Source organism: Sciurus vulgaris, assembly GCF_902686455.1.
Source record: "Sciurus vulgaris genome assembly, chromosome: 10".
Lineage (NCBI taxonomy): Eukaryota > Metazoa > Chordata > Mammalia > Rodentia > Sciuridae > Sciurus > Sciurus vulgaris.
The window spans coordinates 59,721,074-59,734,744 of record NC_136470.1 but is presented as its reverse complement, the minus strand read 5'-3'; the positions used below and the strand labels follow the sequence as shown (position 1 = coordinate 59,734,744).

Below are 13,671 nucleotides of genomic sequence, written 5' to 3'. Positions count from 1 at the left end.
TAATGTGGTTTAAGAAGAGGTAGAGTGGAATCTCTTAAGGCTCTTCTGGCTAAAAGTAACGGAATCTAACTGGAAAGAACTGAAGCCATAGTATTAAGAGTAACAGCTACATTTCTTGATAGGATCTTAGAGTAACTCATAGAATTTATCAAGCAAAATGGTGTGAGATGAAGGATTCTCTATTTTGGTAGATGCAAACTAACAGATTTCTGTGATAGATTCATTTTTTATGTGGTCTCTTTGTGTGTGGTTTTGTTTTTCTTATCAGATCTCTGTCTTAAATGGAGAGTCTTACCTTCCTCTACTAATTATCAGGAAAAAGAATTTCATGACATGTGGATTTGTGCTAATAATCCTAACCTCCTGGAAAACAGGTAGTTTTTTGATCATTTTCTAAAAATTGTTTATCCATGATTATTTCCAGAAGTCCGTATTATGAAACTGGAAAATGTCAGATGGAAGTGGATTTTAGCTTAGTAGCTGGTCTCTGGACTCTTTCTAGCCCCTTGCTACTTGTGAAAAGACTAGTTAGTGTGCTTTTTCCACTGGATGAAACAGATCTAGATGTGGCAATCTGCAGATGTCAGGTGTGCGGATCTGCACTTCCATGGGCAGAGGCTACAGCCTCCTGAGTTCTGCCTTCTGGTTCATTTTCACACAGCATACAACCTGATCAGACAGGAGTCTGACTCAGGGGGTGTATCCAGGGGCTTTAAACTGATAGACCATGCACCTTTCCTATTTAAGTCATATATTGATTTCATTGCTTCATGCTCTTAGAGGAAGAAGTTCAGACTAAAACAGGAAAAAGAATGATTAAATATTGATGAATGTCAATGTTATTACAAGTTCTGTTAGATTAATATTCTTTCCCTAAGGGAAAAAAGAGCTAGTACTCCCCCTTTAACAAGGGCACCCCTAACTCGAACATTGCTTCCACACAATCTTCATCTTTCGACTTAAACATAGGTGAATCAATATTGCTAATATAGACATTAGGGTAAAAATTCCTGTTTGGTTATTTTTATCCAGCTCTGAAAAAAAGAGCAAACATTTAAAAAATAGTAAATATTCAGAAACTGCTGTTAAACCCTTTCTTCCTGGAGTCTCCCGGTTAGTTATATTTACTGACTGAAGGAAAATGTCAGGGGGTACAAGGGCTCTTACATCTCACATATCCCAGGGTTTTTCACTCTCCCTTTCTTGTTTTGAAACATGACCTGTTTTCCTAAGTGAAATTTGTCACAGACATGAAATAGGTACAACAGATAGATGCAGAATCGTCCTCATTCAATGGGAGGCTGGGAACCGAGGACCAGAGGAGGCCACTTCCCATTCCTGCCCCCTACTCTCAGCAGAACACTGAGTGCTCCAGGAAGCATGACTGTGAGACATACATCTAGTTTCACGTCTTCATTTTAGAAACGTCAGAATCGAACCCAAACCTGTGACTAGGAGAGCTGTTTGTGAGTCACTGGCCAGAATCTTTTGACTATTAGCCTGATTCCATCCCTAACTTGAGGCTTAAATATCTCCTAAATAATAAAACAGCACCGGCTCAGTTTTGATATTTACAATGGTTAATATTAATCACTTAATATGAGCCAAAAACTTTTCACACAGCCTACAATGATATTTAGAGTCCAAGCTCAGCCTGGGGTTTGACTCCTGGCTCCACTGGCTTTGAAATCTGAGTAAATGATATAACCTCTCTCCATCTCTCTTTCTTCTTCCTTAGAATATGGTATAATAAAAGAATCTCGAAGCATCTTCTCCAAGTCCAGTTATCAGGACAATCTACTGAAAGTTCCTGGCCTCTGGTGGGGGTGTCCCTTGATAACATACCACCAGGACCGAGGCTACTCCCACAGATTTAACCACATAGCTATGACGTAGACCAGTCTTGGTCATTGTCAGCCTCACTGAACTGTCCTTTACAGTTTCCTTTATTTATAGTTTGACATGGTCCCTGAATTGGCACATTCTCACCCTCTTCTCTTGAAAAGTAGGAATACCACTGCAGAACTTTTTTTAGAATAAATTTCAAAGCTGTGTTCATTGTCTCTTACACATCAGAATATTGACACTTGTGAAGAGAGGCAAGACAAATTTAGTTGTGTTGACAGAAAACTAACAGACTTTAAAAATATACAACGCAGAAAGTGTTTATAATTTTTAAGTTCTTGTTTCTCTAAATGCACCAACATAATATTGACCATCTGTATTTTATTTCCACTGAAAAGATTATGATAAAAATATAAAGTGGCAGCAGAAGGTTTAGGGGAGACGTAAAGAAAAACTCCTGATTCGATTTAATTGTGTTCATTTAAAGATTTTTGGAAATAATAAATTTCAAAGTGCAATACAACCCATACATATTTTTAAACATCTTTTTTAAAATTACATTTGAAGTTAATTAAGAGTTAGTTCTTCCTGAATGGGGAGCTCATCAACGATGGTATCACTAAAATGCCTCCTGGGAAAAAAGAAATTCTTCAGGTGCTCTCAGTCAGTCATCTCTTTCAATATCATAGTTTGGGCTCTGCACCTGCTAGGAGTATGCCTTGAGTCATATATACCATTAGATTTGGATAGCTCATGTAAAATAAGTGCATTAAATTGATGAGGAGTGAAGTAAAGCTGTTTATTAGGCAACATTGTTTGAGTAAAGGGACAGAGTAATGAGGTGAAAAGTGTCATTGTCTGTATTTACAGAAAATCTAGCTTGTTGTCAGTAGTTAATTGCCACTTGTCACAGTCTCAATGGCAATAAAGAGCATTTGAATGAACGACATCCGTGTAACCAGAACTTGACCAGGAACAGAATAGTTGCTCTTCCACAGCAATTACATGTCATGTCATTTACAAAAGTCCTAAGAACTTTCCCTGATTCTCAGAGGAGAAAACAGAAATGCTGAGAAAGGCCCAGTGACTCACCAAGGATTCCTCTCTAGAGCTGGACTGGAAGCCAGTTTTCTGATGCAGAATCTGTATGTACTCTTTCTGCCTTACCAATCTCTCTCAGAAGGCATCCTTTTATGTTTCAGGAAGCCCAATTTCATTTCAATACTTTTTAGTAACCAAAATATACCATTTAACAAATGGTAGTATTCAGGGTCAGTAACCTGTGTAGGGTAAAATGGAGCCATTCTTTTTCAAACCACTGAAGCCTTGTTTTGTTTTCCACTTTGAGCACAGAGAAAGGCTGCGCCTTGTTATCACAGTGCCTGAGAAACAGATATCAGTACACTTCCATTACAGTCATGCTATGCATTTATCTGCATTGAAAGTAGGGATCATTTTAACAGCAGGGTAAAAATGACGCCTGTTACTTGGCTGCACCAAAAAAGTCTGTATTTTGAAAAGGATGTTAAAAAACATCTGTGGGTTGTATTGCATATCCAAATTGCATTATTTTCAAAAAATTTTAAATGAAGACAATTGAATGGATTTCATTTTAATAAAATAGTCGAGGTTTTTCTTTTCTGAATAAAAACTTACTGTTGCTGCAAGGTTCTTTTCTCAAATGAAATAGAGGCGTATGTAGGTACCACCCCACAGATGTCTTCAAATTCACACTGTGGGTGGCAGTATATATAGTAGTTGTCCCTAGAATTTGTTTACCTAGCACCTTTCTTTGAAAATAACAATAATAGCAAACAACATATGTGGGTGGAACTAAGTGTTTCTTCACAGTAGTGCTTGAATTTGATTGTCGTTTCTCACTCTTCTCTGTTGTTAGAGGGCAAGAAAAATATATGCTGCAGCACTGAGAAACAGAGAAATGGCAATTTTTATCTGCTTCCCTGTTTCAGACGGAAGGCCCTCTTCCTGTTTGCACCACCTTCTCCCTCTCCTAGTCTAACATACATGCATTTTCTACAAACTTTGCCCCTTCCTCCTTTCTTTGGGAACCCCGTGAACCTCCCACTACCTCCCACATATCAATAATAGAAAACTCCTGAACCTAGAACTTGACCAAGAGCTGACCTCAACATTTCACTCCCCTCCTGCTCCTCCCCTACCATGCCCTGAGTCAGCGCTGTGCCCAGTGGGAAGTGAACTTGCTGTCATGTCAAGCCTCAGTACCAAGGTGAACAAAATAATGTCTTTTTAACAGTTTGGCTCTCTCAGTTTCCCAAAATCGAGTCACAAAAGCAAAAGTAAGGAAGAAAAATGGTCTCCAGCCTTCCAAATCATGTGTCTCTAAAGTCTTAGTATTTTTTGTAACCATAATGAGGAAAGTACGTATCCACATCCAGGACCTGTTTATTGTTCGGTTATGCAGAATTCTTCCTGATTCCCCAGCACATAGGCTGGGAGGCAGGGTGACTGCCAAGGGCAGACACTGACAGCAGCAGGGTCTTGGGGAAGCGTGCTGCAGTCAGAGTCACCAGGGCCATTTGGTGAAAGGTCTCAAGTCTCAGTGCTCCCCCATGCCCCGCCTGGTCCAGGCTGTCACCCCACACTGATCACAGCACAGTCACTTGTCTTCTCAGTGATCCTAAGTCAGAGGACTCATGTGTTTCAAAGGCAGAATTATTTGATATATTTTAGAGAGATATATAGATTTCTACCCTCAATTTTTTGCCGGGGTGGGGAGAATGTTTGGCAGTAATGAGATAAAGCTCAGTGATCCAAAAAAGTTTTTGCAAAAGACCTCCTTTCGTGAAAATGTAGGATAAGTGAAGCATTAGCAAATAATTAATACTCTCCCATCTTCCTAAATATATGCTACCTTCCACCTTTTCCATTTAGCTCTTTTCTGTGCAAATTGGAAATTTAAGGTCATGTGTTACCTAACATCATCCATATCATGATCTTTGTTTTCATTTGATCTTTAACGATATGACAGAAAATGTAACTACTTGCAGAAGTAAACCATCTTTTACAGAGAATAGTCTCGCATTTCCTCCTGTTGTTAATCTCTTACATGTTGATTCTGAAGTTGTCAGCAGGTTGAAAGTCTGCCTTCCATCCCCCTCGGCACCATAAGCACAGTATTGCCATCAAAAAATGAGAAAGAGAGGCAACTTACAGAATCCGTCCAAAGGTATCAAAATAAACTGGCAGAACAGCAACCAAAGGTGAGCTGTAATTAATTCTTTACAAATTCAAGTGTGACTCTTGAGGTGTTGGTTTCATATGTGCGCATTGACTAATGTGGTTTATCCAAGAAAAATGCGTAGTCTCTTTTTTCCTTCCTTTTGTTGTTTCGTTTTAATTTTTGACCTAAGAACAATTTCAGTGGCTAAGTCCAGAGAAGGGAAGAGAGTTCTATAAAAAGCTCTGCACATGGGATACCTAAGCTCCTCCATGCAATGACAATGCCTGAGAGGAGCAGGAACATTTATTTCTACTCCACAGCTGCACGAGGAGCTTCGTAGAGCTCAGTCAGCATGTCCAAGGTCACCTGGGCAAGTTGGGGACGTGAATCAGTATGATTTCAAAGGTTAGGCTTTTTCTGTTTGATTAGGATTCTTCTCTGAGTGTGAACATTTTAGGTAAAGAGCTCTTTTAAACAGTATTAGCCTATTAACACAGAAAGTCAAAGTCATATTTACTTGTTAAGAAAACTCAATAAATAAAACATTACTAATAATAAACATGGGTAAGCATAATAGTTGCTGGTGAAAGAAAACATGACATGTAGAAAAATTGTTTTATTTTCTTAACAATTATATCTTTGTTAATTTTATAGAGTTAGCATCCAAATTCAACATTTTTAACTTTATTATGTATGTAGCCTGTCAGCTTTTCAAATAGAACTTGAGACAGTCAGCAGCATGTGTCCAAATGTGTTGACTCCTTTGTAGAGAGGTCAGGAAATAAAAGGCTCATTAGAATAGAAAATTCTGTGATGGAGCAGGAGTTGAGACCCCCAGTCTTTCTGGACTCTTCCAAGGTAAAGAGGTTTACCTTTGTGCTTCTTGCACCTAGCAAGGGATCTGAGGTGCAAGTCAGACACAGCCTGACATGACAGACACACCTGACTTTCCTTTCTCTGGGATCTTGGTCTCTCTTAGAAAGATCCTGAGAACCTCTTTGGAAACATCTTCTAAGCACTTCCACATCCAGATCACAGCTAAACTTTCTATACTTGGTGAAGCTTCTAGTCGTTGATTTGGTAACAGAAGTCAGAAGTTAGTGTGGGCTCCGTTCAGGTACAGTGTGGACAGGATTTAAGTGTGGGCTAGGTGCCACTGGAAGATCAAGAACTGCAGAGCTGATCACTGTGATTCCCTGTTTATCACCTGTTTTCTCAGATCAGGAAATCATAAGGTATATGCCTTGTAATTATGCTTTGCCCACCAGCTCTTCTGTCTTCCTGCCTCCCAGTGCCAATGACTACTGGGGCGCAAGTAACAGAGTTGACTTAAACCTGCATACTTTATTTCTTACCTTCTTATATTTCAGCTTTGATGGTAGCTTGCACCCTAATTTGGAAAATACAGGCAGGCTGAGGTATATCCAGGGTCTTTCTGGAACCCAGGCTTGTAGTTCTAGGTGTTGTGTCGCCAACACCCAGGAGAGTAGATTATGGTAGGAATGGTGCTATCATGATGGTAGTCCAGCCTGCATAACCCTACCCGTGTGTGGGGACCAAGTCCGGCTTCTAGCAGTACCCCCACAGGAGGCCCTAATTTGAGAGTGGCCCCAGTGAGTCAGAAACTATTCTGGTAAAGAGGCATCCTGATGGTTAGGTGTTGTCTTCCAGGAGAACTCGAAATAGCTGGGCCCAAGGCTAACATTTCCACGTGGTATCTTATTTAATTGCTACAACATGCCAGTTACTTCCATAGCCAATTTTTTTTTTTTTTTAGCAAAAGAGAAACTTGAAGTTCAAAGAAGTTAACTAACTTGAATCAAGTTACATATCTTTGAATGAAAAGTTAGAATTTGTTTCTTTTTTTTTTTTTTTTTGCCTCATTCCAGCATAAATTTGTTCACAGTCTCATAGGATGAATATAGACAAAAAGGACGTAAGAATATTTACAAAACAACAAACTGATGTACTGCAAATTGCATTTGCTACAGGAAAGCGCTAAGTTCAGTAAACCTAACAGGAGAGTGCAAACTCAAGAGCTGTCACCTGTGGTGCATTTTGTAACATCTATAGGGGCTGCCCTCATGCAATTGATAAGCTTTCTCACCAAACCAAGGTCCTCCTTATGGGTTGTGCTGCTGGAACGGCCCATTCCAATCTTTCTTCTGAATAGATGACAGAGCAGTCTGTGCCTGAATCCATCCAGCTTCATTCCTCATTGCAAGCTGTTTCTATACTGAGTGACAAGTGCCACCTGCTGGCCAAATGAAGTGTTTCCCTTTTCACTGTGTCACTTGACTGCTTGGCTGCTAATTGGATAATTGTTGTTCTGTTTTTCAACCCAGACAATAACTTAGAGTTATACAACTAATATCTATGCGTTTGAGCACTTTCCCAGTTTTAAGTCACAACTAGATTTCTCTTCTGTCTTCTATTATGTGGCAAAGATGACTGTGACACAGATCATAGTTTTAATTACATTTCATACAGGATTTTTTTGGTACTACTTGAAATGCATTTAATTCTCCCCATCGTATCCTAACTTCATTCCCTGAATTAAATTACACTATATTTACCCCCATTGAATCTAGGTAATGTTAGTGGGTAGTATAGTTCTATAATCAGTAAGTTTGTGCAGAGAATACCTTATTGCTTAGGTATCCTCTAGGCCTTTCTGAATTAGTAGTTCCTAATTAATATTGTCATTATCCCACAGTCCAGGCTCACTCTAATCTGACACAACTTGCCTTTCTAGCTTCACCTTCTTCCTCTCTGCATGGTGCTTTTCTGAGCTGCTCTGTGTCCTCCCCAGGATCTCCCCTTCATTGCCCGCCATTCTTGTCTGTTGTGGTCTCTGGCCCTCCTCCAGTCCTTCAAGATCCAGAACCAAAATGTCAAACCCTTTATGAAATCTTCTTCCATTTTCTTGTCTGTAAAACATCTCCTTCCTTCCAATTCTCTTTGTCTTGTGTATGTCCTTTTAGAGCGTGTTTTTACCTTCTACCTGGTATTATGGTTAGTCATGTATCCAGTCCATCTCCTGCTTTAGACTATAACTGTACTTTTTTTTTTCCAACTTTTTTTTATTGTAAACAAATGGGATACATGTTGTTTCTCTGTTTGTACATGGCGTAAAGGCATACCATTTGTGTAATCATAAATTTACATAGGGTAACGTTGTTTTATAACGGTACTTTCTTTGAAAATAAACAGTGATTTTTAATTCATCTCGGTATTCTCATCGGCACATAGGCCTGGATCTTTCATCTAATAGGTATTTACCAAACAATGAATGAAGGATGGGAGGAATAATTTAGTTCATAAAAAAACAAATAATTTTCATTTGATCAGATTGGTTGACTACAGGTGAAACGGATCAACTTTTGCATATATTATTGGAGACCAAAACGTTCTTACACTTGTTCAAAATAAAGTGTTATGTTTGGGATTACAGAGACTGAATTTGGATTTCATTTGTTATGTTCAAAGATTTCCCATCAAACGAATATCCTTTATAATATCCCATGCCTGTTGAAAAGGAATTCCAGCAATCGCATCCTATTCTTTTGCAGTGCTTATGTGGACTCACAAAAAGAAAAATGAAATTATATAATGTAGCAATTCCCGTGTTGGTTGTTTTAGCAGTAAAATGTAGTGCAAAGGCGGCTTGCTGAACTTTCAGCTGTGTGTTTCAAATTGAAATTGCATATTGAATACAACTTTGTAATGAAGAATGTGAACACATTTTTCCATTTAGAGTTTAATCTTTTTAATGCGTCATTATGTGTAGGATGCCGAGATCTCAGATCTGTGTAACTACAGTGACAGATGCCTTTGAAAACATATTTATTTATCAAGAGTACTTTTCAGCCTCCTTACATAAACTGCCATGATCTGAAATTTATGACACCTAAAGACCCTTGTCTCGCAAGAGGCTATTATACTCATGGTATAATAGTATGAAATATTTTACTTTATTACTCTTGCTATGAAGATCTCATTCCTCTGTGGTGATGCACTGCTTTTCCAAGAGGGATAATTGCAGAACGTGTTAACACTTGTGGGCCTTGAATTCACGGCCTACCAGATGAGATGTTAAAAGAACTGATGATGACTGACTAATCCAGACGTCCCCTGAAGGCAGAGTTCATGTGCTGCTTTTCTTCTGTGTGCATCCCACCACCACATCTGGCTCAGCACTGGACACAGCAAATCCCTAGCAGAAGATGCTCCACTTCTTGAATTGCTTGTCCAATCTTTCTTACTCATCCTTTCCCGAGTAGCTGATGTCACACTTCCTTGACAGCAGAGCATTTTCAGTTCACTTAAAGAAGCCCAGACAACACCAGTGGTAGAGTGTAATCATAGCAGTCTGGCTATTGTGTTACAGTGTGGTTCAGGGAGCCCAGGATATTCTCAGTCCCTGGTTTCATAAGTCACCTTTTTTTCTGGAGGTGGGGACTGAGGGATACTGTTCATTGCTGTCTGATCCTGGGTTTCATGGAAGTGACTGAACACTGCTGCTGAAGGCCCAAATGAGTTGAAGTCCAGAGGGAACACATCCTTTCTCTGAGAAGGTCAGAATAGCTTTGACAGGGGCCAGCAGTCATGCCACATTACATCCCTGTCTGCTTGCCAGTCTTTCCTGCTCACATCAACAGAGACAGAGAGAGTGGGAGAGTTCAGGCATATTGCCTGAAATTATTTTCACCAGAGACAATGTGTGATCTCTGCCCCACAAAAACTCCATAAACACCTGAACTATATGTCCAACCAATTCTCAGTGAGTGTGCATGCCAAACAAGGACTCTCAGGGGCTCTCTGGTATTGTGGACATACCTCAGGGACTATATTCTGACTGCTGAGTAAAAATACAGGTATTTGGCTTCCTTCCAAAGCAAGCTACTCACCAGCATGCCTGTGTCCTCTCCCTCTGAGATTGAATCCTGTTTGACCTAATTTCTCCTCTTACTCAGAAATTTTTGCATCTTGAATTCAGTTCAGGAAAGTGGACTTCATGATTGTTGTTTCAATTTTGAACTCAAACCCCTTACATCATATCCCTGACTTAACATTGTTAAACCTTTGTTTCCTGGTTTTATTCTTGATATGATTTCTTCCTCTGGCTCAACTCAGTAGGACAAAGTGAAATTCAAAACTCAAACTCAGTTTTCTACCTTGAACTGTGTGTTTAAGCCTCCCATTCCTTTGGCCAGTCTTTCCTGACAAGTCCCAGCGTCCTACGCAGGTGGGAAGACTGTGGACCAATGAGGGATTCTCATACACTCCTAGAGAACAGGCCGATGTTCGCCCATGACCTTTGCTTTACAGTGATCTAGAATCATCTTTCTCCTGTTCAATAGAACCTCAAGAAGACCCTCCAAATATGAGCTAGGACCACTGTTAATAATTCCTGGCTTTTGAAGATTAACTAAGTATTGTTTAAAATGCTTCAGAACCAGGGCAAATCTAGTTCTGACTTTTGGAGCCTGAGTTTTATATCATTTTGGGGACCACTTTTAGAAAAGAAAACAGCATTATAAATGCAAAGTTGTGTTAGGATTGTGAAAGAGGCTTGTATGGGGAGGGGTACTGAGGTTTAGCTTCATGGTTCATCTGCCTTTATTTCTATATACATGACACCATTTAATTGCCATGAGATTTTTTAAATATAAAAAGCAAAGACTTCTCCTAGTTTTAATTCCCTTTCTTCTTTCCATTTCTCCCCTAAGAGTTCCATAATTCTGTATATTTTTGATGAATTTTAAAACTACCTGAATGATTACTATCACTATACATGTTACACAGATGGAGGAGCTAAACTGAGAAGACTGAAGGGAGGCATTAAATAATAGCACTTAGAATGTGACCTGTAAGAGGTACTCTAAATACACAGACTTACTTCATCCTTATGACAGTTCTGTGATTGATTTTTATTTTATAAATGAGGAAACTGAGCCACAGGGAAGTAATTTGCCAAAGATAGAGTTAGGAAGTGCAGAGCCCTGATTTCAACAAGTGCAGTCTAACTACAGACCCACAGCTCCTGCACTAAACTCTATTGCCTCTCTGGATAAACAACTAGGAACAAAGGTGGATTTTACATATATGATTAATTCTTAATTCACAGCTGTTTAAACTACTCTGTTCTCCTTTGTTCACTTCAGATTGATACTTTTTCTGGGTAGGAGAAATTGAAAACTTAACAGCTAATACTAATTATAATTTTTTTTTTTTTTTTTTTTTGAGGAGCTCTGTTTATATTAGGTAGATTTGTAGAGCAGAGCAATCACTTCGGAAAGCTGAGCAGAAAGAGAGACACTCAGGAGATGGTTGAAGGAGGAGGAAGCAGCGGGAGGTGGTGACAGCATTGGCCTAGTGTCAGGGTACCTGGTTTTAGGTCCTGGCTGTGTAGTATATAAGCTGAGTGATCTCAGGTCTGTCTGTCTCTAGTCCTCCATCATCAAGCCACCAACCGCACCCCCCACCCTGTAGAAAGAAGGGGAATAGGCTAGATACTTGTAAGGATCCACCCCAATTTTAGAACCTATGAGCAGTGGTTGCCCATCTCCTATCACAAGCTATTATTTTAAAGGTATATATATCTATTATAATTATCTTGAATGCAAATGTGAGAATAAGGGAGTAGGGCAGATTGTTATTTAATTATAATAAGTAATTGTGTGGATTCCCCTTTACTCTAGTTCTTACCTCTGGTTCAGTGAATGCATGAAAGTAAGACCTGATGTTCTCCTGTATATATCTGGAGTTTGTAAGGAATTCTGAAACAAAAGAAAATTGAACCTGAGCATTTATACAGGACAGTGGCAGCCACTGTTCCAACACTATTTTGCTCTTTGGGAAGGAGCCTGGGCTTTTACTCTTAATATTTGGAGTAAAAATAAGTTTTTCCAGGGAGGAGATAAGATCACTTCTCCAGCTTTACAGCTAAGGGTCATCTCTGTGGTCCCAGATCCTATCCCTCCCTCCAGAGACCAGTGTCTTCAGGGAAATCCCTAGGTGGTCTTGCCATAATCAGTCATACATTAAGTTCCAGGATTTCTTCCTTTTAGTCCAGGTCTCAAGTTCAGTAAAGTAGAATCAGAAATTCTAACTGCAGAAACACAGATATATTTTCTTTATAGTCTCACACAGCAGGGATACAGAGTTAGAAAGGAGAACCTCCATTCTCCAAGGTTGTGAGCCTAAGATTATTGTTCTGTATAAGAACAACTTCACATGTTTGTAGAAAAGCAGATTCCTGGTTCTACACAAAATGGACTGAACAAAACTCTCTAGAGCTGGAATTTCAGAATTCGGATTTCTGCCTCTTTCTCTAGATCATTCACCATAGATATTTCCTTTTTATTCCTGGCTTAAGGATTCCTCACTTTTTTCTGTTCCAGAGGCTGTTCAGTTTATGAATCAGCTTTTACTGATTCAGTTTGAGATTTGCAGAATTTTTTGAACTTGTAAAGACATTTAGTAGTCTGGTTGAAAGAGTTTATGAGTGTCATTTTAAAAACACTGATATTTGCAGAATTTCTAGGGTAATTATTCTTTTTGGAAATCCAAAAAGATGATGATGATGATGATGATAAAAAGACATTATCATTAGTGAACAGCTACTCATTAAGTAACTGAGACAGAATTTGAAGTAGATTAACTGTTGACAGACTTCTACTTTGCAAAAATGTGAAGATGTAAAAATGTATTCCTCAAATTTAAAAAGTGTGATTTTTTCAAAATACATTTAAAAAATTATAGGCCAACTCCCAAATCAATGCTGAACATTATCGTCTATTATCAGAAATATATCTTTTAGTCAAAACTCTATTTCTAACTAAAATCAAAGGGCAAATTTTTTAACTTTTTTTATTAAGGTCAACTTCATATAGTACACCTAACAAGTGCAAATTTATCTTAGTGCACTAACTGTATGTGTCTCTATGTTGATAGAAGATGTTTCAAAAAGAAAACCAAATCTTTTTTTTTTCTATTTTACTTTGTTCTGTTGTCTTCCATTCTTCTGCTTAAGTATGCAAATGTGTTTGTACTACTAATATCTGGACATTGTGCTAAATCCATTTGGGTGTTATAACTTCCAGGGTCTCATTTATACCACTAAAGCATAATTTTTAGTACCAGTAAACACTGAGAAGTACCTTATTATCTGCAAGTATCAGACAGTGGAATAAAATTATATGGTCAATAGGAAAAATAATAAAAGGAAAATGGAATCTATCATTACCACCCAGCTAATCCATTCAAGTGGATTGGTGCACTGATTGGGTTAAGGCTCTCATAACCCAACCATTTCACATCTGAACACTCTTGCATTGTGTCACACATGAATTTTGGGGAGACATCTCATATCTAAACCATAACCAAGGGTATGAGGAAGCTTTTTAAGAAGTAAAAGAGAAAGAACTCCAGGAAATATCTTTAAGTGAAAAAGTAGGATGTGGACTGTGTGTGTAATTCACTGCCATTTTTCCTTTCCCCAAAAGTGGGGAAATTTACATGTAAGTATACACACATGTAGTTTCTTTGTTTACTTTTTTTTGGAAGATCTATCCAGTGGTAAGAGAGGTGTGTTAAAGTCACTCAGTAGTGTGTTGTGT

The 13,671-nt window shown here is 38.7% G+C and overlaps 1 protein-coding gene across 3 annotated transcripts in view; it reads left to right on the top strand.

The window, feature by feature from the left end:
- Window positions 1-13,671, top strand: part of MORC1 (MORC family CW-type zinc finger 1) — a 152,751-nt gene that overhangs the window by 87,435 nt on the left and 51,645 nt on the right. For all 3 annotated transcript variants that reach the window (XM_079101436.1, XM_079101437.1, XM_079101438.1), the window contains 2 exons: window positions 269-374; window positions 4,949-5,087. In XM_079101436.1, the coding sequence (XP_078957562.1) occupies window positions 269-374; window positions 4,949-5,087 (245 nt within the window). The remainder of the gene's footprint in view (window positions 1-268; window positions 375-4,948; window positions 5,088-13,671) is intronic.